This window comes from Electrophorus electricus, chromosome 9, assembly GCF_013358815.1.
Source record: "Electrophorus electricus isolate fEleEle1 chromosome 9, fEleEle1.pri, whole genome shotgun sequence".
In the NCBI taxonomy this organism is placed as follows: domain Eukaryota; kingdom Metazoa; phylum Chordata; class Actinopteri; order Gymnotiformes; family Gymnotidae; genus Electrophorus; species Electrophorus electricus.
Window position 1 is genome coordinate 6,529,201 of NC_049543.1, and position 25,421 is coordinate 6,554,621.

Genomic DNA, 25,421 nt, shown 5'->3' on the forward strand with positions numbered 1-25,421 from the left:
TAGCAGGTTAATCTGCAGCTCACATCCCCCGTGACAGAGGCCCCGCTGTGGAGCACAGAGACGGGCTTGTTGTGCAGCGTGCCTAACGTGCTGCAAGACGCCACGGCTGCTTCCTCTCCTGCCAGCCGCCGGCGGCACAAAAACATCCCCTGTGTGTTTGCTGTTTGCCCCCCCAGCCCCCCTTCCTCTCTTTCTGTGAGTTGAAAGAGGGGAGATAGATGACACAGGGCTGGCAGGCCTTGTTTTGGAACTGGCGAATGAAGGAGCAGAACTGAGTTGGAAAGAGGAACTTATCCCCATCCTCCCATGGGAACGCTTAGGGTTACAGGGTGGAAGGGGCCCGGAAGGGTCAGCCAACCAGGACAATACCGCACTGCTGCCAGAGAGAGCACTGCGACACACTCAGGCAAAGACAACTCCTGGAGGGTTTCCTCCGACAGCTTTCATGATGCACAATGTTTTTATGATGCCCAGTACACGTGGTGTCGTACTGAATTTGTACACCACATCTCTGTGCAGTGCAGATTTTTCAAAAGTGGTAAGAACTTGACATTGTTAATAAGCCTTCAGAAAATCAAAGTCCATGTGTAGCATATGAATGGAGAAATAATATAGCTATCTGTGAGGGTTTGGACAATATAGGTACCTTTTTGATAAGGTTATTATCTGTAAGGATTTTGGCTAATGAGTTAAATAAAGAGGATAATTTTAGACCAACCCCCCCCCGAAAACACGGCTCAGACTACACGCTTAAATCCAAAACATGAGCTGTCAAAAACAAGGGCTGAAACAAGGAACTCAGGGGGAAGTGGATATATTACGTATGAATAACGAGAGAGAACAGGGAAAAACCATTAGGTGTGAAGTGATCCGTCTGATGGGTAACGCAGCCCTTGGAGGCACGTTCCTGCAGCCGCAGCTGACTTCCCCATTACGGGTGCTACTGGGTCCTGGGTGGAGCTGTACACACTACAGTTGCTGGGCGACCTATCAGCCAGGTGCAGCCAACCGTGGTGGCAGTTAGTGGTAGTATTTATTTATTGCCAAGGGGTGGTTCCGGTGGTCGGGGCGGCTTGTGTAACAAAAGGTGCTGGGTGGGCAAGAAGGGGGCAAACAGAGGTCTGGGACACTAGTGTGGTGATAGGAGTGGCGGATCAGGCCTAGACTAAAGGCTTTTCCTTGGAAAGTACAGCGGTTATTGTTAGATTTCACAAGATGTATGGAAAGCTGTGCTTTAAAACGGCCCTAACTTAGATAAAAACGTAGTTTTAAAATCTGACGTCAAATAGTTCTGCAATTGAAACAGTTTGTTTGTAAGTGGGAAATGGGCTACAGTTAAGTCAGCTGAGACTACAACTGAATGTGGCTGTGGGTCACATAGTGGCAGCGTTAATACTCACTGGGTTTCCATCAGGCCCTGGTGGTCCTCTCTCACCAAAATCCCCAGAAAAGCCCTAAATGTAGACACCACAGACGACAGCTTAGCACAGGCACCCAGTGTTAACAGGTACACATTTACAGCTGGGCAGACATCTAATAGAGGTGGTATTGTTCACTCTAATCTATGAGCAGTGAAAGGCCCAATGTGACTGTTTAAAGGGAACTGGCAAAACTGGTCTCAAAACAGCATGAATAGGAAATCCTATGTAGAGCATCCTATAGGGTAGCCTTCCTCAGGAAAGCAGCAGTAGGATAACAAGCACTAAAATCAAATGGGCAACCATTATCTTCTGCCATTAGGTCAATCTGGCAATGGAAATGAGGCAGTAATGGAAGTGCTCGTTAACAGCGTGTAGGTATGACTTGTAAAGCCTCTCTAAGACAGCACACAGGCCACAGGAGACGTTTCCTTTCATATGGTTAAGCCCTTGATGGTAATGCAGCAGTGTCCTTGCATTCGAATCCAAGAATCGGGACACTGAAAATTAATGACGGAAACGGCTTCGACTGACGTAGTGTGGTTCCTGAGGTGCAACCTGAGGAGAAACACAGCATGTTCTGATATGACCAGTATTACAGACGTTCTTCTGTTCGAGTTAGAGTTGCAATGTGACTACACAAAGCATTTTTTCAGAGAATCTATTGCTTCTTTAAAACTAAAATTTCATTAAGTTTTATACGCAGCTATGCTTTTTCAGCTTGGTAATGACGTGGCAGTGTAGTGAAGGCATGCTATGACAGCACCTTTAAGTAACAACGAAAAAGTGAATGCTGTACTGGGCTTCAAGCCGGGTGAAACACCAAGGCTGATATAAGGCACGGTAATGAGTGCGATGCTCATTTCTGTCAGCTACACAGGAAATTCCATGGCTGAATGTTTCCTCGTGCTGGCAGTGAGACAGAGAGAAAGAGGGGAGGGACAGAGAGAGGGAGAGAGACAGACAGAGGGAGTGAGACAGTGCTGGGGCGAGGGGGTAGGCACCGCCGGAGATCTGCTGACAGCACTGTTTCTCCTCTGTCTACTATTTCATTATATAAGGGAAATCGGTGCAGTGACGTCGTGCGCGGCCGTGTGCCGGCTCACGGGCCAAACTCAACTCGCGTGAAGCAGCTTCCCTTTCCATGGACCCAACTCAAATATTTTCCCAAGGCAGAGGAATATCCTAGATCCTGTACGGGGATGGCAGTGTGCCAGAAGCCACAATAAAGTGTGTGTGTGTGTGTGGGGGGGGGCCTTGTGCTTGATTGAAAAGTGAAAAGTCATATGCTGTCACAGGGAGAACAGACCCCCAAAAACTGGAGGAGTTCCTTCTGAGCTAAAACATGCAGCTTCATGGTACAGCAGTTCTTTCCCTTAAGTCTGGGATGAGTGCTGTAACAGAGAGGAGTATACTGTTCATCTGACTTTATCCTGCTTCCAAAAGCAGACCTGAACAGCTAAGCGAACGGCTTAATTGCTGCCAAGTCAGCGCGCAAGGATCACATCATGAGTAAGAATAGCCAACTATTTCTCTTCCTTTCTTTTTGTCTTTTTTATACTCAATACCAGATCTTTTATTAGTTTGCTCCGAAAATGAGAATGACAGAAAATGCAACAATATTCATAAACATGGCATTGTTAATTTGGAAGTGAATATTTAGAAAAGGTTTAGCATGTCCTAGCATGTCCTTTAGAGGTCAACTCAGGGCCAGATTATTGTAGCTGCAAGAGGTAGATCCTTAAAACCAAGTGTTTTCACCCCACACACAGAAAGTCCTATGCCCAAAGCCTACTGTAGGACAGTATTGCAAAAGCGCGCTGCTTGGCCAAGGCTCATCAAGTCTCCGCTGAGTCAGAAGTAGCAGTGATTCATTTACAGTGATGCCTTGTGGAGACATGTGGGCTATAGTTAAACACAGGGTAGCCATTTCACACAGTGAAACAGCCCAGAATGCTCTTTGAATGGCCCATAAAATCCCAGCTAAGAACTAATTCTCAGAACTCCACATAGCTGCAATTTTTAGTGCTACCGTTTAAGAAAGTGAAGGCAATGATTCACACAGACTGACACTGACTGACACATTCATAGAGGTTTGTTGAGTGAGGATGGAGAGAGAAAACTTTACCGGCCTACCCATCTTGCCCTTCTTCCCAGGAACACCAGGAGTGCCCTGCAGACAGGAGGACAGAAGGAAATTAAGAGAGACAGAAAGAGAGACAGAGAGAGAGAGAGACCAAAAAGACCAAGACAGAGAAATCATAAGAAAAAGAAAAGACACAGAGAAAAAAAGCGCAAGCAGAGCCAATGAATCAGCGATCATGGTGGCTATAATGCACTGCGTCCTTTCTCTCATCTCTCCTGAACAGGGGCACCATGGGAGCATGACACACTCACTCCCTCTGGGCCTGGAAATGGGGGACCTGATCTGGTTAAGCCACGATAGTCCCTTCTTCCAGTTCCTGACACTGCACAAACAACAGCAGAGTGGCGCCTGACCACCGCCCCTTGCAGGAAGGCTGTGGTTTTGGGGAGCATGCCCCTTCCACAGGCCTCACAATCAGCACAAGAGCTTTGGTTTTATGCTCTGCTGTGCAAAGTGCTTGTGGGATTGATGCAAGCCATTGGGACAGAGGGGCATTTTTTTTTCCCAGTGGAGCCTTCCACTTTCCTTCCAAGGGGACTCCGTAGCTTCAGGTTTCTGCATTAACCTGAAACTCAGTAGCCTAGAGACTCAGAATTTCTCCAAGGAAAATGACATTTTTAAGAGCTAATCGTTACACTACTGATTGTGACAGTCAGAGCTGATCACTAAACTTACTCTTTCTCCCTCGGGTCCTGGGAGACCAAAGAGCCCTGGAGTTCCAATGAAACCCTACCAGAGGAGAGAATGATGGAGGGCGAGAGAGAGAGAGAAAGAGAAGTTTATAATGGTCCCAGTGCCCTGCTCTACACTATAACATAAGATGAAGTCTACAGAGGTCCAGCAGATAGCCTCAGTGGATGAGGGACCCTCCAGGAAGTGCTAGGCCTTGAGGCAAGTGTATATGCCCATGGACTGCATGGTGCTGGCTTCCACGATGTAGTCCAAGGGCACATACCCTCACACCAGGGATCACTGAGGCGTCCAGCTGGGTGGCTAAAGCTGATGGCAATGGTTTAGACACACTGGGATGATGGTTACGATGACATAATGACTAAAGAAAACAAGAGTTAACTTTGCATGAGGAGAGAAAGAAATAATGACAAAGTGAATTTAAAATGCAACTGATACAAAAATATCCTATTTTGGTTCAATCTCAGTTCACTCAAAATCAACTTTACCAGCCCCATATACCAGAAGAAAGATCTATAAAACCTCTTTGTGCCAAACAGTCTTCACTGAAAACCTCAAACAGTGGAAATGTTCCTGTGTATCTAATTAAATGGTATACCATTACAAGAGATGACTAACCACCAGGAACAGCAAATTTATGGTGTTTACAGTCTTGTCCTCCTTTATAAGACTTTATAAGACATACGTCTACTGATTGGAGCAACATCGGTTTTACGATTTAAATAAAGGTTTAATGGGCCGAGTTCTGTAAAACGTGGATTTACATTAGGGTGGAAGGAAATGTAACGTCTGGTTTAAGATTATTAAGAGAAGTGATCTGTAATATCTAATGCTAAAGTCACATCAGACAAAGACTGTTAATTTGCCAACAGCCTACAACTTTTCCTTACTAGCTATATGTCTCCAAAGGTTTCCTAATTTAAGGTATACCTTAAATGTACAGTAATACACTGCTAAATGATTTAATGATTTTTGTCATTTAATGGTATGTGCCAATACCATTTTGTCATTTAATGGTATGTGCATTCTATTCAATTCTGCATTTCTCTGTGCTACAGTTCAGCTGACCATGACATATTGTAAAAATTCGTGTCACACAGAATCTAGAACATTCAATCACAATATATCATTTTAGCAAGCACTAACATTAGTCAGAGCCCAGGACAAGCAGAACAAGCATTGGCACCTCAGAGTCACTCACCCGAACTCCTTGTGGTCCTGCATTTCCTATAGGCCCAGGCAAACCCTACAAAAGACAACACTGTGAAGTGGCACTTTTTGTGCTTGTAGCTTGGATCAATAATAGCTGTGTGTGTGTGTGTGTGTGTGTGTGTGTGTGTGTGTGTGTGTGTGTGTGTGTGCGCACGCACCCATAATTAGGCAGCAGCATTCCCATGTCTATGTCATGAGGTCCACATCTGAATTTAATGTTTTCTACATTACATCGTCATTTCATTAAGTCATATAGTCTGGAATCTGGTCATGGATAGCAAATTCAATGTCAAAACAGGGCTTGATGACGGGGCCAATGGCGTCAAAATAATCGATAATGCATGTTATGTTTTAGACTTAGATTTAGTCTGAAACAAGGCACGTCTTCCAGCAGTGTATCTTATCTCTGAATCACAGTGAGCTAAGGGAGTTAGGAGAGTATGCTGAGAACAAGCCAAATGTGACCCAGCCAGCAGAGTAGGCACACTGCGGAGACACTGTCCCTTGCTGAAGTCTCGCTGCTGCCACTGGACAACCCACTGGACAACCCACTGGTGTCAACTGGGCTCATGCTTGGTTTAATGAGAATGGACCAGTATCAACAAACTGTCACAGCCCGCACCCTTCGAACTTCCCATCAGCGGTGCTCCGCACAAAATCGTAAATATTTAGATGAAGCAAGTATTGAAATGACCTTCTAATGGAAGACAATTTGGAGCATTCTAACCATATGTAAATAACATGAGCTCTGAGACAAAGAAAGGTTGTGAAACACTGGATTTGATGGTAACTATGATAGATCTTTTGAATTTGCCATCAGGACGTGAGGTCCCTGATTGCATCCTAGAGGGAGTGAGTCACGCCTTCATCACGCCTTCATGTTAAATGTGTCAAAAAGTTTTGCTGGTTTTCTAGAGTGTAGCAGTCGCCAGCCCTGCTGTTAGAGATAACACTGCAGATGCTTGGGGATGACCCCATCCACAGTTGATGTCATCACCCAGCAGTCCAGCTGACCTCTCTGAAGCAGGCTTTGGAGACAGGACTTTCAGAAGGTCTGGACTTACAGTCGCCTGCTATTATAAACATCTTAGCTATGGTCAGGGTCCTGAACCGCACCGCCAGATGTGCGGGATGTGGAGTCGGCCAGGATGAAGGGGCCGGCCACTGCGATTATACTCAGCGCTTTTCACGGTTCAGGACTTAATTCATGGCTAAGGCTCCACGAAAGAGATCATACCTGTCGTGGCCTAGTGCTAAATCGGCAAAGCACCAAGAACTTCTGAATTTTATAGTCTTATTTAACTGGGAGGCATCCAAGGATGGAGTGCATCAAAAAGACAGGTGGTTTAACAGAGCCCCCAGACATATGAGGCTGCCTTTGGGCACACACTTCTAGGAGTGCTGTACAAGTCAGCAGCTCAAGGGGAGATTTACTGCACCTGCCTGCCAGGATAACCTTTGGCACCCGGGCTTCCGTCGGGCCCTCGCGCCCCCTGTGGAATTGTGGAGAAAGAGGGAGAGGTGGAAGGAGAAGAAAAAAAAAAGGATTACTGTGTCACAATCAGTTAGCATTAACTTGTAGAGTCACAGAAATGATACTATGGGCCAAGCTATGTGGACACAGATCTTTCCTGTAAAATAACACGTCATTCTCCTGGCTTATTATGAGGAGCTTATTGGCTTGGAAAGAGTCACAAGCCAAAAACAATAGCTTATTCTTTTCAGGTGTATTAAGTGTGTTGTTGTAGGTTTTACAATTTCAGTTTATGGAAATAATTATCGCAAGGCTGAACCCTATGAGTATCATAGAGTTTAAGATGCATTGTGCATTAAAATGGCATTTTAAAAGAATAAAGCTACATTTTGCATCCCTAATGAAATTACTGCATAAGAAGGGTCGTTATAAAGCAGTGGTCTGTATGTTTCACACTGAGTAATAGTTCTAGTACTGCGTAAACCAGGCCAAGATGTATAAGATGGTGATTTAAAACCAGTGTAAAACATGGACCAGTGATCTGTCATATAACAGTGTTTAATGGTGTGAGTAAGGGAAAGGTGAGTAATGGCTGAGTGGAGGATGTCATTCATGGGCTATAGCAGAAAATATGATTAAGGACACGTGCAGGCTAAAGGTGTTTGGGTGAAATGATCTTTTTTCTGGTGTCCTCGAGGCTCTTTTGCATGCACGCGGAAGGTGTGATATGATGTTTTTACTGAAGCGAGAATGTGCTTAGAAAGTTGAACAACCAAGCGTAAACACTCACAGGGTCTCCAGGATGGCCAGACGGACCAGGATGACCTTTCTGCCCCTGGTGTTTGGGGGGTGGGGGTGGGTGGAGAGAGATCATTTAGGGGGGTGGAGAGAGATCATTTATGCATGTCGCACTTGTCATCAGCAATGAAGCAATGAACAGTGAACCCCCATGAAGCAGAGTCATAGTAGGATTGAAAAACGACTTAAGCAACATGTCATGTCTTACAAGGATTGTGTGCTATGGCAAGTCACCACAAACAAGTACACGACACGTGCAAACTCACTTCCTACACGGTGTGCCATCATTTCTTTGACTGTCTACCATGTGCAAGCTCTACAGTAGTATTGGTTATCCCCACGAAGCCCACTAAGTGGCTTGAGTCAGTTGATGGTAATTTAGCCCCACAAAATAAATAATCATGTATAAAAGGATTTCCTACAGGGCACGGTGTGTGGCTTTCATTAGGAAAAGGCATATGTGCAGAAATGTGAAAGTGACCTGTACAATGCCAGTACGTTACAAATGTTTTCAGCAAAGGAGACAACCAGCGATGGAAAAGCAATAAGTGGTGGAGAACCTAATAGCTCTCAGAGCACAAAGCAGCCGGTTCCTCTTTCCAATATCAATAAGCGGTGAGTGGGTCCTTAAACCTTTTAGGGGAAGGCAAATTTCATATTATGTCATCCAGCACCTGGGAACTGGTGCTAGTTCTCCTTATGTTCTCAGGAACCCTAAGGGACATCTCTGTTGCCATTACATTACATTACACTACTGAATCATACAAGTTTGCCTCATTAAGGAGTAATAGCAGACAAATGACTGTGGTTCTATAAGAACAGTAACAAGAATGCAACAAGAAAAATGTAAATAATTTTGGAGCATTTTCAATAACAGTCATGCTTCCCACACAAACATAAACCGAGAATTATAAAAATGTTTCCGTAATGTGCTTGACAAAATGTCACTATAAAAGCAGAGACTGGCAATGCATAGTAGCACAGAACCAGTCAGAGAACAAGTGGAATCTCAATATGTTCAACTGTTATAACTTTGATTAAGACGCCATGGTGCAGTAGGTGTCATGGAGGCGCAACCGACATTTACCCAGCTGCTCCCAAGAAGGTCGGTGCCAAGAAATATGCCTTTAATCCAACCATCCTAAAATAAATTATGGAAGACATCATTTTGGGTTGTTGGGATAAATCAAACAGTGGTTTCAGTTATTTCTTCTCTTGTAAGGACTCATGACTCTTTCCTGCTCTTTAACCAGCAATGTAATCTTTTACAGCAACTTACTTCCAGCAGCTCTCTATGCAGTAGATTAATTCATTCTGATAGTGATTCGTTTAGAGCAGGAGCAGGAAGCTTTCCAGATTGTTGCTCCTGACATGCGATGGAGGATGGACTGGAAAGTGATTACACTTAAATTAGCAAGAAGGCCAGCAGTATAGAAGCAGAGTTGGTCAGAGTTCTTCCTGTTCTAATCAGCACAGCAGGCATGGTCTTCATAGTTGCAGCTGCTGAATGTATTTTACAGACTTTCAAAAGTTATGAGGATTACCGTCTGCATAAACCCACTCCCTGCTGCAGTTACAGCGACAGTGCCAACTGTTCAGTTAAAAGCAATTTAACGCACATGACAGCAGGCTGGGAGGCCAAGTTCCTGTTGCAACTGACTTTGCACTTGCTGGTCATGATGGACTATTGAATTTCAGTGGCATTTCTTCATAGTGAATAACGGCATTAATAACAGGCTGGCACATAGGAAAGGCAGAGGATTTAAGGGAAGCGTGTGTGGCATATATTGCAGTTTTAAAATAAACTGACAGGGTTGTGATCTCTACACTTTAACTCACTGTGGTGCCCCGGAGGCCATTTCCAACCCAGCCCTCTGAAAATGGAAATACAGAGGTCAGATGGAAACACATCTGGGGTCCCGTGAGAAGAGCTAGAGTGAAAACCTCAGGCAGGCCAAACTGCACAAGTGTTTTTATACCATGCCTTGCCAGTGGTGTGGGTTTTTTGCTTTGCAGATGTATAAGGAAAAACAGCCCCCTAGTGTTCGAAGTCAGAGCGTCTGGGGTCTGATGAACTGATGAACTGATGCTCTTAACGACTTGGAATTCTTAGAATGCTGTTGTCCTGAGTGCAGCTGACACAGACAAGATGGCAACCTGAGACGTACTCTTTCACATTTGCCCTTTTATCAGCCCTGATACAAACTGCTAAAACAACCTGTCAACACTTTAAACAATCTGCTCCATTCAAATTGTACCTTAAACTGCATTTAGCTTGATCTGAAATATGCATTCTGCACTAAAATCTAAACTAAACTTCTCTTTCCCCCCAGCTGTAAGGTCTCAAATACTGAGTTTAACAGTTAATAACTTTGAAAGCTTGTAATAGGTTTTATGGATGATATATTACCTCTTCTGAAGTGAAGTCAGTGTCAAAAGCATAGTACAGCACCCATGAATAACACCAGCTATAAGAAACCTAAAGTGAATAAATCTTGCAATGACCACACAGGAGGAAATCTCTTCTCTGTTGCCAAACTAAATACCTAGTAATTATTACCATATTTGACATGTAACTTCACACACAGACATCAGGGCCCGGTATTTTTCTCACACCTAAGACTCCACCTAAAAATAATTTCCAGTTAATCCATTTTTCACTCCTTTTCATGTTTCTTCCTCTGGATATCTCATATGTCAAAATAGCAGCTTGTTCTAGTTCTATTGCTCTCCGGTGCCAAAAGGGTGGTACCTCCTTCCTCCCACATGGGCATTCAACTCGGGCTTGCTGACTCAGGCCAGTGCTTTCCCACTGCTTGCTTAGGTTTTCTTTTTCCTGCCTCCGAACAATAAAAACTAGCACTAGTTTTTAACTCCACTCATGCTTCGTGCAGGCATGTGGAGTGCGTGGTCAGAGTGATACAGAATAGGGACTGAGAGGACCATAAGATCATAAAAGCAGCACAGGGAGGTGGCAGCAGAAGGTGAGGTTGAGGGCATGGGATAGGCTAAGCGAAGCTAAAACGGGCTGGCTGCAGACGGCTGACAGCTGTGTTCTGTCTGTTTAGATGGACACCGACAGAGGTCTCCGGCATGTGTTTCAGAGTCCTCACAGAGGGGCCGCCCTGTGGGAGTTGGAAAAATCACAAGGAACAAAGCCCTGTCCTATCAGCGAATGAAGAGGATCCTAAACCTAAAAAGTTCAATTCCGTTTTGATTGTCTCCATCATTAGCTCAGCAGGCTGACCCACCTTCAAGACTTCTGCCATCTGAAATCCCAGATGCATCGGTTAATTTCACACATTTTCAGCTGGACCATGGCTGCAGACCATCTTTGCCTGTCTCTCTCATCTCCTCCGCCTGTGCGGTTTCAGTCAGTGACGAGGCGCTGACCCCCTTACAGTGTTTACCCTAAACCCAGCTGGTGCAAGATCAGCTCTCACCATTATAGCCCAGAACTTCGGTTAGTCTGGGGAAATGCAACAGATCAGGAAATAAGCTACACAAAGAAATCTTCCAGTGCAGTCAACACTTAATGACTGGTTTGAGATCTACCTTTCAGATTATGAGTAAATTACAGCAAGGAAAATTAGAAGTTGATGTTTTAATGTATGCCCTTAATGCCCAATTTCTGAAAGTCAAGTGAAACTAGCTCATCCCATACTTGCTACCCTACCTAATCCCATTTTAAGGTGCACATCAGTCCAGTGCAACTAATGCACTTCTGGTCACAGGCAATTTTCCCAGCTGATTACGGCACAGGCTACCTGGCATACAACTGAACAGTAACTTCATGGCACATGCAGTTCCATGTGACCTTAGCCACTCGCACTTCCGTAAAATCCTTCGTAAAAGAGAGGATGGAATACTGTACTCTGGGATGTGCCAAGGTGGGCCTGAGTGGCCTGTGTCCGTCCTGTTACACAACGGCACCTCTTGTTGCCAACGGTGACATCTGCTGAGAATGTGTGCGTGAGGGTTCTGAAGGATTATGTGCAGCTAAACATGACGGGTCAGTGGGGGCATTCGTTTCCCCACTAATTGTCACCTGGCTGAGTGGCCAAGCACATCTCTGCTCCATGGGTTTGTTATAACTTACAGTATGTTTAGGTTTGGTTCAAGTCAGCTCCTTTTTTTTTTGTTAGAAGGCTTTCTGCTCTGGACACAGACCATGTATGGAACCTTGTGGTTTGCTGCCAAAAGCAATTTAGCACAGCAGTGTTGAAGTATTTTTCCACCAGTTTTTAATATATATTTTAAAGCACAACATTATGATTAAAAGCACATGTGAATGGCTAAAGAGTCAGGTAATTCCATTACTTTACAATGTTTTAGGCAATCATTTTACCTCTAAATCTTCAGAGAAATACCTTTAACTACAAACCTACTCATGCTTAAATAAAAGGAAATCTGATGTTTTGGCGGGTGTATGGATGGGTTTGAGGGAGGGAGAGAGAGCACGAGCAAGGGAGCGAGTGAGAGTGTGATGTGCGTCATTATGTACTGCTCAGCATTACAGAGCACAAAAGAATATTTATAAAAAAAAAACAAAAAAAACAAAACAAAACAGAGCACTGGACGTGCTCCAGGCTCTAAAAAGACAGACTGGATATGACACATTGCTATGAGCTCGGAAAATTCTTAGAAACAGAAAAGCCCATTTTCTCTGTGTCAAGAGAGTGAGGAGCTCACTGAGGCCTGACATTACGGCAGGAGCAGCAGGACTGGGGCCAGCTGTGCAAAAAGCCCTGGCCAAAACCAACCGCTTCCTCTCAGCTTTTTCAGAGTGGTCCTGCAAATGTGTTTTTCTGAAAACATTACAGATCCCTTTAGAACAGACGCAGGCTCTGTCATGGCACTATTCTGCTTATTCGATGCCATATGGGGAATTGTGTGGCCCTCACAGTTGGGTAGGAGATTGCTGTGGAGGAGTTGGCATTCAAAATGATGCAACTTAATGCGTCCGTTTCATGGTAAAGTGGTGGGATTCAACCATGAACAGCTGCAAGCAGCTGATGACATCATCAGTCACTGATGCCAAGGGTGCTTGTTCAACCTACTGGTAAGTAATTGATGACTTAATTCAGACTCAGATGACCTCTTTCATAGCATGCTGAAACACTCATTGAAACAAAAAAAAACACTTTCCCACAGGCTTTTTCTTGTCTTTTGGAGTGGAATGTCGTTATGAGCTGGCCAGCCATTTAGAGAACATCATCGTGGACACCAGGTTGGGCAGGCATGTCTGGAGCCTATTAAGTCTGGTGCCAAAAAAGTGAGAGGAGACATCCAGAGTGAAGGCAGGATGCTCTGCCCTCCACTGGGATCTTTTCCCCAGATTATTCCCTGCTGGAGCACTTTTCCACGGAGCTGATTTAAGGTGGGGGTTCTCCTTATGGGAAACCCAAACACAGTGTAATATGCAATCGGTCATCCACAAACCTGGTGCACATTTGATAGCTTAGATTTATTTGCTGCTTTACAGAAGCGTTCAAGGAACTGCACTGCGGTGTGAGGTTACAGATGCATGAACTCAGGCATGCCTGGATTTCTGCCATAGAGATGACGCTTACAAGGAAAATGTGAGCACATAGTAAATGCAATCAACAGTTCCAAGCACCTGGAAATGCACCTCTCGAACCTGCTAAACAGGACTTTTGGATGAATTACACATTGACCGCAGCTCTTCAGCGATGTCTCACCTTTCGGCCAACTTGACCAGACAGTCCAGGAGGTCCCGAGATCCCAGGGTCCCCCTACAACCATGGAATTAAATAGCATTACATTATTTCTCAATCCTCATGGCATAAACAGCTGAGAAGAAAACACAAGAGGCTTACAACTACAGTATTCACAGCACTGGAAAAGTACGTACATAATCTGGGAGCAGTCATTGCTCATTATTCTGCAAGTCTCAGCTATTGTAAACATTGCGTGATGCAGCTCACATTCTGTTTTTAGTCTACTGTGCATGTCATGTCCAAAGGAAATTCACTTAATCCTGAACAGGAAGGGGAAAAAAAACCCATGTGTACACAGATCCTTAAGTAAGAGGCCACACAGCAATAAATGTGCTGCTACGTCTTAAGAGGCAAAGGGAAACGCATACTTTTGCTCCACTTGGCGCTCGGCCAGGCGAGAGTCCGGGGTCTCCCTTTATTCCCTGCAAAACACAAAGAGGAAACAACTGATTCTCATGGAGAACGTCGCGGCGAGGCCAGATGCCAGGGGAGTGTATGCGCGGCACATGCCTGCCACATATGGAGATGCACTCCCAGCATGCATGTGTGCTGGCTTCGCCAGCTCAACATGTCTCGTGTTATCAAACAATATTACGCAAAACAGAAAAGGCGGTTGACATCGCTTTGCCTCCGCTCAAGCTCCCGTTATGTGCATTAGGAAAGGTGACGAATACGCTAAAAGGACAGTCCAATACAACGCCAATCCCCACTGCAGCGACAGAATACTGTAATGGCACTTTGTTAGTGTTGAGAGTCTCCAGGCCGGTATACGTGGCTGAGGCTAATAAATGCTCCAAAGCCCAAGTGGGGTTATTTACACAAGAGAGTGGCCCGTGTACGCCTGCAAAGAAGGAGTTTACAGTAAGCTCCTGTAAAGACACTGGGGATCACCAGACACATTCTTCTGCCTTTTCAGGCAATGGGAGTCAGTTGGGATTTGTAGTTGTACCTCAGTGCCTACTGCCATTTAAACCGTAAGCATGCATGCCTTGTATTTAATACCTGGTCTGCTTGTCTCCACGTTTTAGTCAATCAACTAATGATCAGAATGAAGATCTCCCTGATCTAGACAATTGCACAACACAATCACTGCCAAAACGGGCTTGTAAAACAGAGGGTTATATAAAAAACCCCCAAACAATCCCAAAATAAGACCTTCAGTCTTCTGTATCTTGTCCATACCATTTGACAGGAACGAAAAGAGAAGAAAGTTTAGACTTCAGTACCACTTTAACCTGGGAAAGGTCAGCAGCAGTCAACGTTATTAGTCTAGATTAGACTGTAAGAATTTTATCAAACGGTAGCCATAAATGTTAATGAAAAGCAGCATTGTGTGGGAACATGCAATGAATGAGGTTAGCCAATGCTGCTTAGTATTACATTGTTTGAAATTTTTTTCTGGTTCAAATAACATTTCAGCCATGCATGCCACAGAGCCAGGGCCAGTACTATAGCAACTGAACTGTTAATAACTGTTGAGTAGCACTATAATTAGGGCATAATATCACAGCTCTGCTGCTTTCGTATTTACTAGTAATTTGATTTGGACCTTGTCTTTCTTAATAAAACCGATTTTTAAGCGTCACAAAGGTCTAGTTAAGTAGGTCCCACTGTGTGCATATTGTTCATAATGTAGAGATACAGAACAGATCAAAACCCTGCACATTTCTGAGGATTTTTTATTGGTTTGTAATAAGGTTTTAAGTAACAAGGTCAGGCTTAATGTTAATAAGCTCTTCAGCGATTAAAATTTTACCAGCATGCCTAAAGTCATTGCTCGACTTTTCAAGCTGCACAGTGGTGCACCAATAGAAGCCCTCAAAGCAGAGGTGTGCTCAGTGGCCCGGGCCAAGCCTGGTCCATACCACGTGGCACGTGTGGCTGGGGGGGGGTGCAGGAGGAACGCAGCTGCAGTGAAGGGAAGTGAAGGAAACTGACAGGAAGCGAAGGGAAGTGACGGGCAGTGAAGAGGGTGTCCATCGCTCTGTCCTACAGGCAGTGACTCAACAGCTCAGCTGGGCATCATCAAGCAATTAGTTCTGCGTTACTTTGGTTCCTGGCCCCGACAGACACAACTGCTGTCCTCGCATGGCCCAGAGGAAGCGTGTGTGGCCTTCGCATTCCCACACAGTTTCCGTGTCATATGCTATATGGAAAAACTAAAAAATTCCTTTGCTTTATAACACATTTCCGACTACAGCTTCATGATCTTTTTCTTGAATGGAAACAATAAAATTCAAAAAGCATGCAGAACATTAAAAGGTCGCCTTTTTGTGCAGATCAGCATCAAAGGGCAACTGCCATCTGAGGCCTATTTACAGCATGGGGATGACGCAGCAGTACGAACCTTGAGTCCTGGTGGCCCTGGGCGACCTGGGCTTCCATGTGGACCTGGAGATCCCTGCAACACAAGCACATGTCTACGTTTTATTTGTGTGTCTTCTCCCCTACGTATTTACGATGCAATCGCTGCGGGCCCTGACCTGCACTATTGTCTTTCCCTTGAGAGGAGCCACAGGAGAAAAGACAGAGAGGAGAGGGATGTAAAGAGTGTCAACAGTGCCTGGGAATAGTTACCCGCAGCGTGGTTTGTTTAACTGGGACCCATCCTTAGCCAGTATGAACCGCTCATGTCTAATGGATCCAGTGTACTGACAGTATGTAAATGTCTGGGCTTTTAGTGCCTTGTTATGCCGTTATTATTTAAGCATTACAAAAGAGTTAGAGACTGAAGAGTTAAGAGGGTGAACAGTTGGAGCATTCAGAACATTCAGAAGGAGTCCAACATTTTTTAAAAGTAATGTAAAATCTTCTGCAGAGGATCTTTGCCTTTCAATGAAAGTGATTAGAAGTCACTGATCGATTATGTACTTTGTTTTTTTTGTTTTTTTTTTCAAACATTAATTTCTCAAGGCTGCTTTAAGGATTTCTGCATTATGAAAAGGTACAGCTTCTAAAGATGAATTTTACCTAACGTGTGAGTGGTTGTGTTTTATATGCAGCCTTCACCCTTTCCCTTGTGGGTGCGTGTTACGTCAGAGCCCACATAATTTTCAGCTTGAACTTAAGGGGAGGTTGGGTCTGACCCGAGCTCTGTGCTTGTGTGTGTACAGGCCTTTTCTGTGGACCATATGGAAAATGACTCCCTGTTTCAGATACGGCATATGGATGTGATTTTCTTCATCCTGTCACATCACTTCACCCACGCGCCCACGCACACACACACACACATACACAAGGGAGTGAGAGCTCAAAGCTCAGCTGATGATCAGCTGGCCTGTGTAAGCAGCGCAGACAGGAAACAAGAAAAAAAGAGAATGAGAACAAATGAGCATAATCGGTGGTCACTTGCGGCCGAGCTCAGAGAGGTGGCGAGGACTGTGGCCAAGATGCTGCAGTCCAAAACATTAACAGGCCAGATAATAGTAGAGGCCTTTTCTTCTGCGTAGAAAGGAGACATTAGCATTTAGTTTTATTACAAGCAGAAAGGAGACATTAGCGAGCGATGAGGCGAACCACAGAGGCAGGCGACGGCTGAACACCCTCATCCTGGTGGCAATGTTACATGATCTGTCCTGGCCCAGCCTGCTGACTCAGCACATGTTGGCCATATGGAGACATTTACCAGGAGCTCATCTACAGATTTCCACCTCTTTATGCAACAACTGGGCCAGGCTACTGCGCATGCTGCAATTTGCCTGGATACTGTGCATGTGGCTGTGGTTAGCCACCAGAGTTGGAGTGAAAGAAGGTGAGCCTATTAAATTATAGATCCTTCAGGGCATGACAACACTAGGGAGTGCATGGTTGGAGCGTGAGTAGCATTGTTCCACAAGGCCGTGGGGAAGCAGTTCCACCGTCCCTCTGGGTAGGGCATGGCTGTGGGTCAACAGCTGGTCAGACATGGCCCATTTCATTGAGCCTTGCGTGTTCCTACATAGCTAGAATGTCTGATCCATTCCATACGAGCGCTGCTCTGCTGTCCGCATGACAAAACCCCCCTGCTGATATCTGCCGAAAGCTGCTGTTTGGTGTCTTTGATTTCAACATAAAAAGCGATGTTAAAGGGAAACTATTTCCACTCCCTCAGTTTGTGAGCCCATGTGTCCTAATCTCTGCAGTCCATTTTGGAGGAAGCACCAATTTTCTGAAATCCTCTCTTTACTGGTGCAGGACCTCAAATGGCTTGGGAAGTCTCTGGCACCAGGAGACGGGCAACTCAAGGACAGATTTACACTTGTGCATGATGTGCAGAATGCTGTCCTATCATAAGCTGTGCACTTAATGTGGACAAGCAATGACACAGAAGCACAAATCAAGACTTCAGATAGATTAGGAAACAGCTTTATGGGTAACTTTGACCAGTATGAGCTATTGGGCTTGAAGGATTTTACAGGGACATTAACAATATATGTAACATATGGAATCATGTCAGAGAACGTCAGAAAAGAAATAGGCGAAAGCAATGTGGTTTTTTTCCAATACTGTGATTTACATCTTTTCTCAACAGTCTGGGGCGGACCGACACAGTGCCGTGTCAAAGCCCATGTGAGGTTTGGTTATTCAAAATGATTCTGGGGTTTGAGGCTGAGAGAGTGGTTAGGGAAAGACCGAGTGGAAAACCGCATTCATGCAGTCCCTTCGTAATGCTCTTCAGACACTACTCTGTTCATAAACATTCACCTCCAGGGGAACAGCCAAAAGATCCCAAATAAAAACAGACAAAGTGAATATAAAAGCAAAATACAGTAAATGGCAAAATGATATGCTAATTCAGCAAAGTTTCACGCTACAGAAGGCTGCAGAGTCTGCCAAACTTGTGAAGAAGGCAAAAATTCTCATCTCCAGCAATGTGTTACTCGATGGGCAACAGCATATCCAATGTTTTTCAAGACAAGAATCATGTATGGTGAAATAACAGGCTCTTTCCATATTTAGTTCAAACCAACGGATGCATTTGGGATATTCTAAATATTTGTCAGCAATCTGTTGGACCGTCTTACTTCAGCAAGTGATTTTGTAAGAATATAAACATTTTTTTTACAGGCAGTTTTGGCAGCAGTTGTAGAGGGATAGCTATGCTCCCATTTTCACTGCTCATGAAAAAGAGCCCTGTACAAGTGCATGGATCTTAGTACAGTAAGAGAATTACACTCACACTGATATCAAATCAGTGGCAATCTCCAACGGCACCTTAAGCAACACTTTTGCCACAGTCCCAAGGTGAAAGTTCAGCTGTAAAGATCGGGTGAGAGGTCCCGGGGGAACAATGTTCCTTACATATGTTAAAAACATCATCGCCTGCAAAGTGCCATTAGCAGAACACAAACACACTTCCAACTTTTACTGCATTTATGGTTTGCACAATCCTCTGACCTGATCTCCCAACATGGCACACAGATTAGCTCCCCAACTACAGACCTAATTCATTTGTTACTTTTGTAATGAAGTGCATAGCCTGAAGGGAAATCTGTGCTTTAGGACAGTTTTCGGTTTTGGGCGTAACTGCAACATGAACTCTCAAAGAAAGATTGTTTAATTTAAACAAATGATGTTCTTAATTAGAGTGCTGTACTGTAATTCGTGAGGGTGCTTCCATGTGCATATGTGCCACATAAGTGCTACACCTGAGTGCATACTGCCTGCAAGGTGACACGTATACAGAAAACCACAGAAAGTGGATCTGCATTGCCTTAGACACATTTATTTTTTACTTAATTGTGCTCTTTTCTGATAAATTATATTTACATACAATAAATGAGCTTTGTAAATAAAAAAAACTATCAGAAGATATAATACAAGTTTTCAAATGAACAAATTACTACTGGCTTATAATCAGGGATGCCCAAAAGCCCCTTGGCCATGTGCCAGAGAGCTGGTGAATGCTAGGCTTTAAATGTTTTTAATAAGCCCACTACAAAGGCCTCTTTCTTCAGTTAGACAAGATGGTTTTCCCACAGTGCAGGTAGCACTCACACACTCTCACACACACACACACACACACACACACACACACACACACACACACACACACACACACACACACACACACGTGTGCGCGCCTCTTTGAACTGCCGATAAATAGATTCTATTTCCTGCTCCCCACAGTTCCACAGCAATGCCCACCTATTCTACACAATAAGCGTACAAGCCTCTGCTTTAAAAAAAAAACAACAACAACACAAAATGATTATAGAACATTCAATAAAAAATAAATAGCAAACCAATACATACTCTGGAGAAAGCAAAACTTTATGGCCTGCTCTTATATCTCAGCCTCTGCTCTTTCTCTGTAAGAACACTTCCTGTAGCACTTGGCAGTGGGGCTGAGGGGGTTGAGGATGGGGATCTGTGGTAGGCTGGCTCTTCTGATGAGCTCCATTTATTAGACACAAGCACTTCATGGTCCCATTAGGCAAAGGAAAGTGGCTTTTCCATTAAACCATTACAAAAGACCAGAAAGGCTGGAACACAAACTATTTCATGACAAATATGGGTCTCTTTATGGAAAAACAAACTCTATGCTTATATCTCAAGTGACAGAATATCTTGCTTGGTAAGGAAGCAAACATTGTGTAGGAAACATTGTGATCTTTTTTTGGCCATGTTTTGTGCTATACTCCTCAGCTACAAATGGGAAACATCAAAACCACTAAAATTAGGCACCTTCACTTCAAAGAGAAAATAACAGCCCAAATCAGATATCATGTTGTGTCTGGTTTTCTAATATGAATGATATGTGAAACTAGAACCAGGTTCTCACTCTGCCTTCCAAGAGAAGACATAGAGAAATGGCGCTGACCTTTGTGACTAAACAAGTGAAGTGTGTTAATGTTGATTCTGAAACTCGATCGCAGCAATTAGCTGGAATATGCGGATGGATCACAAACTGCATCATCCCTTGTGGATGAGTGGGAGTGCTTACCCGCGGTCCTCTTTTCCCTGGTAATCCTGACTTTCCAGGAAGTCCATGAGGTCCCTGAAAAAGACAATGAGAGGTCGCATTATGAGGAGTGAGACGATTTATCCTTAAATATACCTGCTGACATCCAGTTGCACTGTCCAACTAACCCTATACTGAATGAAAGTGATGAGGCACAGCCAATGATGTACTTTGAAAGTCGGCCCACTCTGGTACTTCATGGCTTAAAGGTTGCTGAAACAAACACGTAGCGCTAACTATATCCAAGTAGTTAGGGTGTAATTAAAGGGGTTCTACATAAACTAGTGTAACGAAACAGGCCTTTTGAGTCATATGTTGCACACAGTGCTGTTTGTACACTGGCATACTAGAGACATTTCTCCTTGCATTAAGTCATTGGTAGATTTAATAAAGCAGAGTGTAGGAAAGCCAATATGGGACTCTCCCTGGTTGCCATTAAATATCCCCCAAACCCCCACCTTTTCATTGGAGTCTGGCTCCGTGCTGCGTGTGATTACGGGCACCCTTGTTAATAACCGGCAGCATCTAGCCTTAATCCAGCATCTAGCCTTAATTTAGTGAGTGCCGAGGGGTCTCTTTTAACAAGAGGTCAGCTTTCAAACTCCAATTTGTTCTTTTATTCCAAATGTCAGTGTATTGTTTCATTTCCTCCACTGGTAAAAGATACAGGTGAGAGGGTTTAAGGTAGAGGCTAATGGCACATGAAGAATCAGCCCTACTGCTGAATGCTAAGATGTAGCCAACATCCATGCACATGGGCTGAACGCATCATCTGGACCGTGTCCCACAAGGTTCGGAAAGTCTCCTTCCTTCCAGCTGTATAACAAAGCAATACTGAGTGTTTTGTAGCAGAGCTTTGGAATGGCCCTGTATTAATATTCAACAAACAGAGAAAGTTGCTTGCAGATATTTTGATTTTATATTCTGTTTAAAAAGAACAATTACAGCCATGTGATGCACTTCAAAAAAGCAATGATTGGCAGCCACATTCCTATAAGCTCTTAAAACACAAGAGCTATATTAGTGGAAAAGGGTTTGCTCATTCCCCTTGCAAGTCTTTAACTCAGAACAAATGCTGCATGATGCGCGAGTCAAAGAGCCATAGCTAAGACGAAAGTTAAGAGATGTTTGGATGCACTGCAGGGTTGTCATGTAGCAGGCAGACACAGTGAGAGAAACTGAGAACAGCCCCTCTGAGCCCCCGACCGCTTCCACGTGGCACATTTCCTCTTTGGAATAAAAAGCTGAGTATTAAGACCCCCCCTCCCCCCCTCTCGCCATAAAAGAATGCAGAGATTAGGACAGAGGGAAACCTACAGCCAACAGTAGCCACTCCTTCTGGGAATCTTTTTCACTGAGGGTGTACACTCTGTGTTGTGTATTGCTAGCCATTAATAGTGAGGACATCTGTTGCTCACTTATGTGGTCACAGTTGAAGCGACGGGTAGACGAAACCTAAGACAATGACTTGCTTTTCACATATGGTGCTAAATCTGCTTAACTTTTGACTAGAAATACTGCAGAGTGAGAACGAGTTGTGTATAATGTGAGTAATGGAACTGCACATAGCTGAGGTGCTTTACTTGCAATGAGAGATTTTCACTGGTCTCAGTACTGTTTGTATTTTCTACTATGAAGTAAGGTCTGTATTATGGGTGAACAAGCTGTTACACATTGTCCTATAAAAAATAGCTTCCCGTGTCTTTTTTTTTTTTTTAGGGTTTTCCCAGCCTCACCAATGTCAGTATTAACAGTAACAAGAGTAAAAAGAGTTTATGGAAGATTGGGATTGTGTAACATCAGGGGCTCATCACAGCTCCCAAATCTCTCCTTGCCCTCTGCCCAGTGACCCATGTGTTTAAGAATGGGAAAATGAGCATAAGCATAGCCATAAACTCCACCAGCCAGCTTTCACACAATTACATAAATGCGCTTAAACCCAAGACCACCAAATGTTCACAGGCACCAAAAATGACAGCATTGGAGTTTCCATCCATCCCAATGCCATGATTTTCATACAGACAAGGATTTTTTTTTACAACTAAATACCATGCTTAATATCTGGTATTAAAAACTGAAGGAGTAATCGATTCCAATTGAGCAAGGGCTCTAATAACATTATGTTCTACTCAGCACTTAACAAGGTCACAACATGTCTTACCAAGCAAATACCAAAGTCAGAACATGTCTTATGACCTGAGAACACATGGTAAAAGCTAATAATTCACATTTTACAGGTTCCTAAAAATAAGCAAAAGTGCTAAGTCTGCCATCTGGCCACCAAAAGACACAGTGTAGGTTAGGAAAAAATGACTAAATATCATGGACAACTGTCAGTGGTCAATTGCAAATATTGATAAAGTTTTGGAAGCTGTTTCAACATTTAGCATTTTCAAGAGAAAGCTCAAACATACTAAGATTTCTAGACTTCAGCAACAGAAGACTTCAAGATTGCAACAACAAATTTCCCTAATTAGACAGTTAATTTTGTGAGTATTGAGGGAGAATGTTCAAAGAATACTTTTAGATTTTAGTCTCCTGAACATAATTCACATGAACTTAGTGATTTGGCATGCTCCCCAAAGCAAGAAAATGTGATCGCACGTTAGCAGAACATATGCCTTATATGTAAAAATGAATGGTTCTGATGGCTAAAAAGTAAAGTTTAAGCTTTTCGCAGCTGGTTTGATGATGTCTAAGCTCTCAAAGACTACAAGCTACTTCCTTTTCTTTGATCTTTGACCCTGCCTCCAAACAGCTCCATTCTCTCTAAACTCCCACAGTCTTCTGGAAGAACCTGTCGCCTGGATGCCAGTCCTCCAGCACAGATGCCAAGAGGCTGACCAAGACTTACTACCTGCCAGATTATTTCTAACCAGAATACTAGAAAGTAAACTTAACATAAACATGTGCTACTCACAGGGAAAACCCTTTCACTCCTTTCCTAAGAATGAAGTATAAAAAAACTCCAAACAATCTTAATCTCATCACAAAATGTCCAGAGACTTTTATTTTGTTTTAAAGACACCGTATCCTCTTACCGGTGGTCCTGGTTCTCCTTTGAGTCCTGGTGGGCCAGCCAGGAGGGAAAACTGCATTGGTTCCAGCTCAAAGGTTTGAAACCCATCTGTGGCCGCATGTATGACAGGCACAAAAGAGGTGGGCTTGGTGGTGACCTCTGGCATGGATCTCTTCACAGTTACAGTGGTCAGTGGTCTCTCTGATAAGTTTGATATGCTGTAAGTTCCAGAGCGACTAGGTTTGGTGGCTGCAGAAGGCTGAATGCTTGGCTTCTGTCTGTCTGGCCTGTATGTTACAGAAACGCCGTTCCCTTTTGACTTCTGGGATTTCGCGGTTACCACCTGAATGATGTTTATGGAACTGCTCTGCCGAGTAGGTTTGGGCTGTGTGGGTGATCCTCCAATCCTAAGGGAAGCAGTGACAGCTGAGATTTTTGCTTGGGCAGGAACCTCCAGAGTTGGTCTGGCCATCCTTGGAGGCACTGTTCCATGAATGTTTAGGATCACGGAACCAGACTGTGTTGTCATTAGGACAGAAGTGTTAGGCACTCCTGAGGTAAACCTCATCTCATCCTGTGTCAGTGACAAGCTGGGGGTAAAGCCTTTGTTGATGAGCTCATTTATGGCAGTAGGGGTCCGAAGGGTGACAGAGATATTGGGATCCAGGGGTAACAGTGGCAAAAGGGGTGGGAGGTTTGGCCGAAAGGTGTCAGCTTCCCTGCACTGTTTTTTAATGTATTTACAATAGTTGTGAGCTGCCTTGGCAGAGAGGTGAATGTCAAACTGGCAAATGGCACCTTCAAACTGCACTGAATTCTGGCTCATTTTGCCCAGAAGAAAGGAGCCTTCTGGACCCAGAGTTTCCTCATTTTTAAAATGCAAATTTGCATGTACACTTGTCTTCCCACAAGAAGTATATAAAGTAACCCTTTGGGGTTGGATATCCAAGGCCAGATTGTGCCACTGGCCATTGTGAACATCATAATCAAAATATACAGAGTTCTTTTGGCCAACATAAACTATAATTTTGCCAGGGATGAACTGCACCCCTAGCTGCAGTCTCTTCTTCTTTGACATGACGGTGAAGAGAAAGGCGTTGTTGATGCGGTGCGAACACACGCTCAAGATGAGGGCAAACTCCGTGCCCAGTGGCAACGGGACCACAGAACTCAAGGGCACCTCGATCCGTGCCCTCTGGGTGAGGATAACTCCGGACTTGAAGGGGATGACGCCCTGCAGAGTGGAGCGCATCCCGGATGAGGGCCTCTTCCAGACCAGGCCGAGCTTCTGGAGGATATCCACATCTGAACAAAGGAAAGGTAACACTTAACAGTAATAATAACAGTAACATTACATAGCATCAAATACTCCTATATGCTGTTGTGATGGGAGTCATATTGGGGCAGGTGGATTCCCAATTAGTCTCCAAAAGACCAGATTTGTGAAAACCCACTTTATTCCACTACACAATCACAGCATCATTTTTAGAAGGCTGTAAAAAAAAAATTATAACAGCAATGTTACATGTTCTGCATCTCAGAGTCAGACACTCACAGTCATGTCCAGATGATATAGGTGTTCTGAAGACCACACTATGCACTGACCAGTGAGAATTTGGGAAAACTGTGAAATGCTTGCTCTACTTTTCCCCAATACCATTCCCTCATGCAAAAGTATGAACACTTGTTTTGATAATCAGATGAGTGTCATTTATCTTTGCTTTAGCAGTTCTAAGAGATCATATTCAATCATATAAGAGATGCATTTGTCACTACTGTTCACACATATTATGGCTAAATGCAATCTAGCTAAAGATGGCACGCTGCACTCTGAAGAGACTAAATGAAAAGCACATGGTTAAATGATGTCAATGGACAGGCAAACTGTTATAGACTTTAGGCCATTCATCATTGTCCAACCTTGCGGAAGATGGTCATGGAGTTAAATCAAATGCATGTGTTTGTTCAAAAACCTTTTGG

General features: G+C 44.0%; 1 protein-coding gene across 1 annotated transcript in view; it reads right to left on the reverse strand.

The window, feature by feature from the left end:
• col27a1b (collagen, type XXVII, alpha 1b) overlaps positions 1 to 25,421 on the reverse strand; it is a 53,181-nt gene that overhangs the window by 21,999 nt on the left and 5,761 nt on the right. The window contains 11 exon segments of the mRNA XM_035530244.1: positions 1,401 to 1,454; positions 3,547 to 3,591; positions 4,240 to 4,293; positions 5,456 to 5,500; positions 6,906 to 6,959; positions 7,731 to 7,775; positions 13,441 to 13,494; positions 13,848 to 13,901; positions 15,827 to 15,880; positions 20,405 to 20,458; positions 23,464 to 24,746. Of these exon segments, the coding sequence (XP_035386137.1) occupies positions 1,401 to 1,454; positions 3,547 to 3,591; positions 4,240 to 4,293; positions 5,456 to 5,500; positions 6,906 to 6,959; positions 7,731 to 7,775; positions 13,441 to 13,494; positions 13,848 to 13,901; positions 15,827 to 15,880; positions 20,405 to 20,458; positions 23,464 to 24,746 (1,796 nt within the window).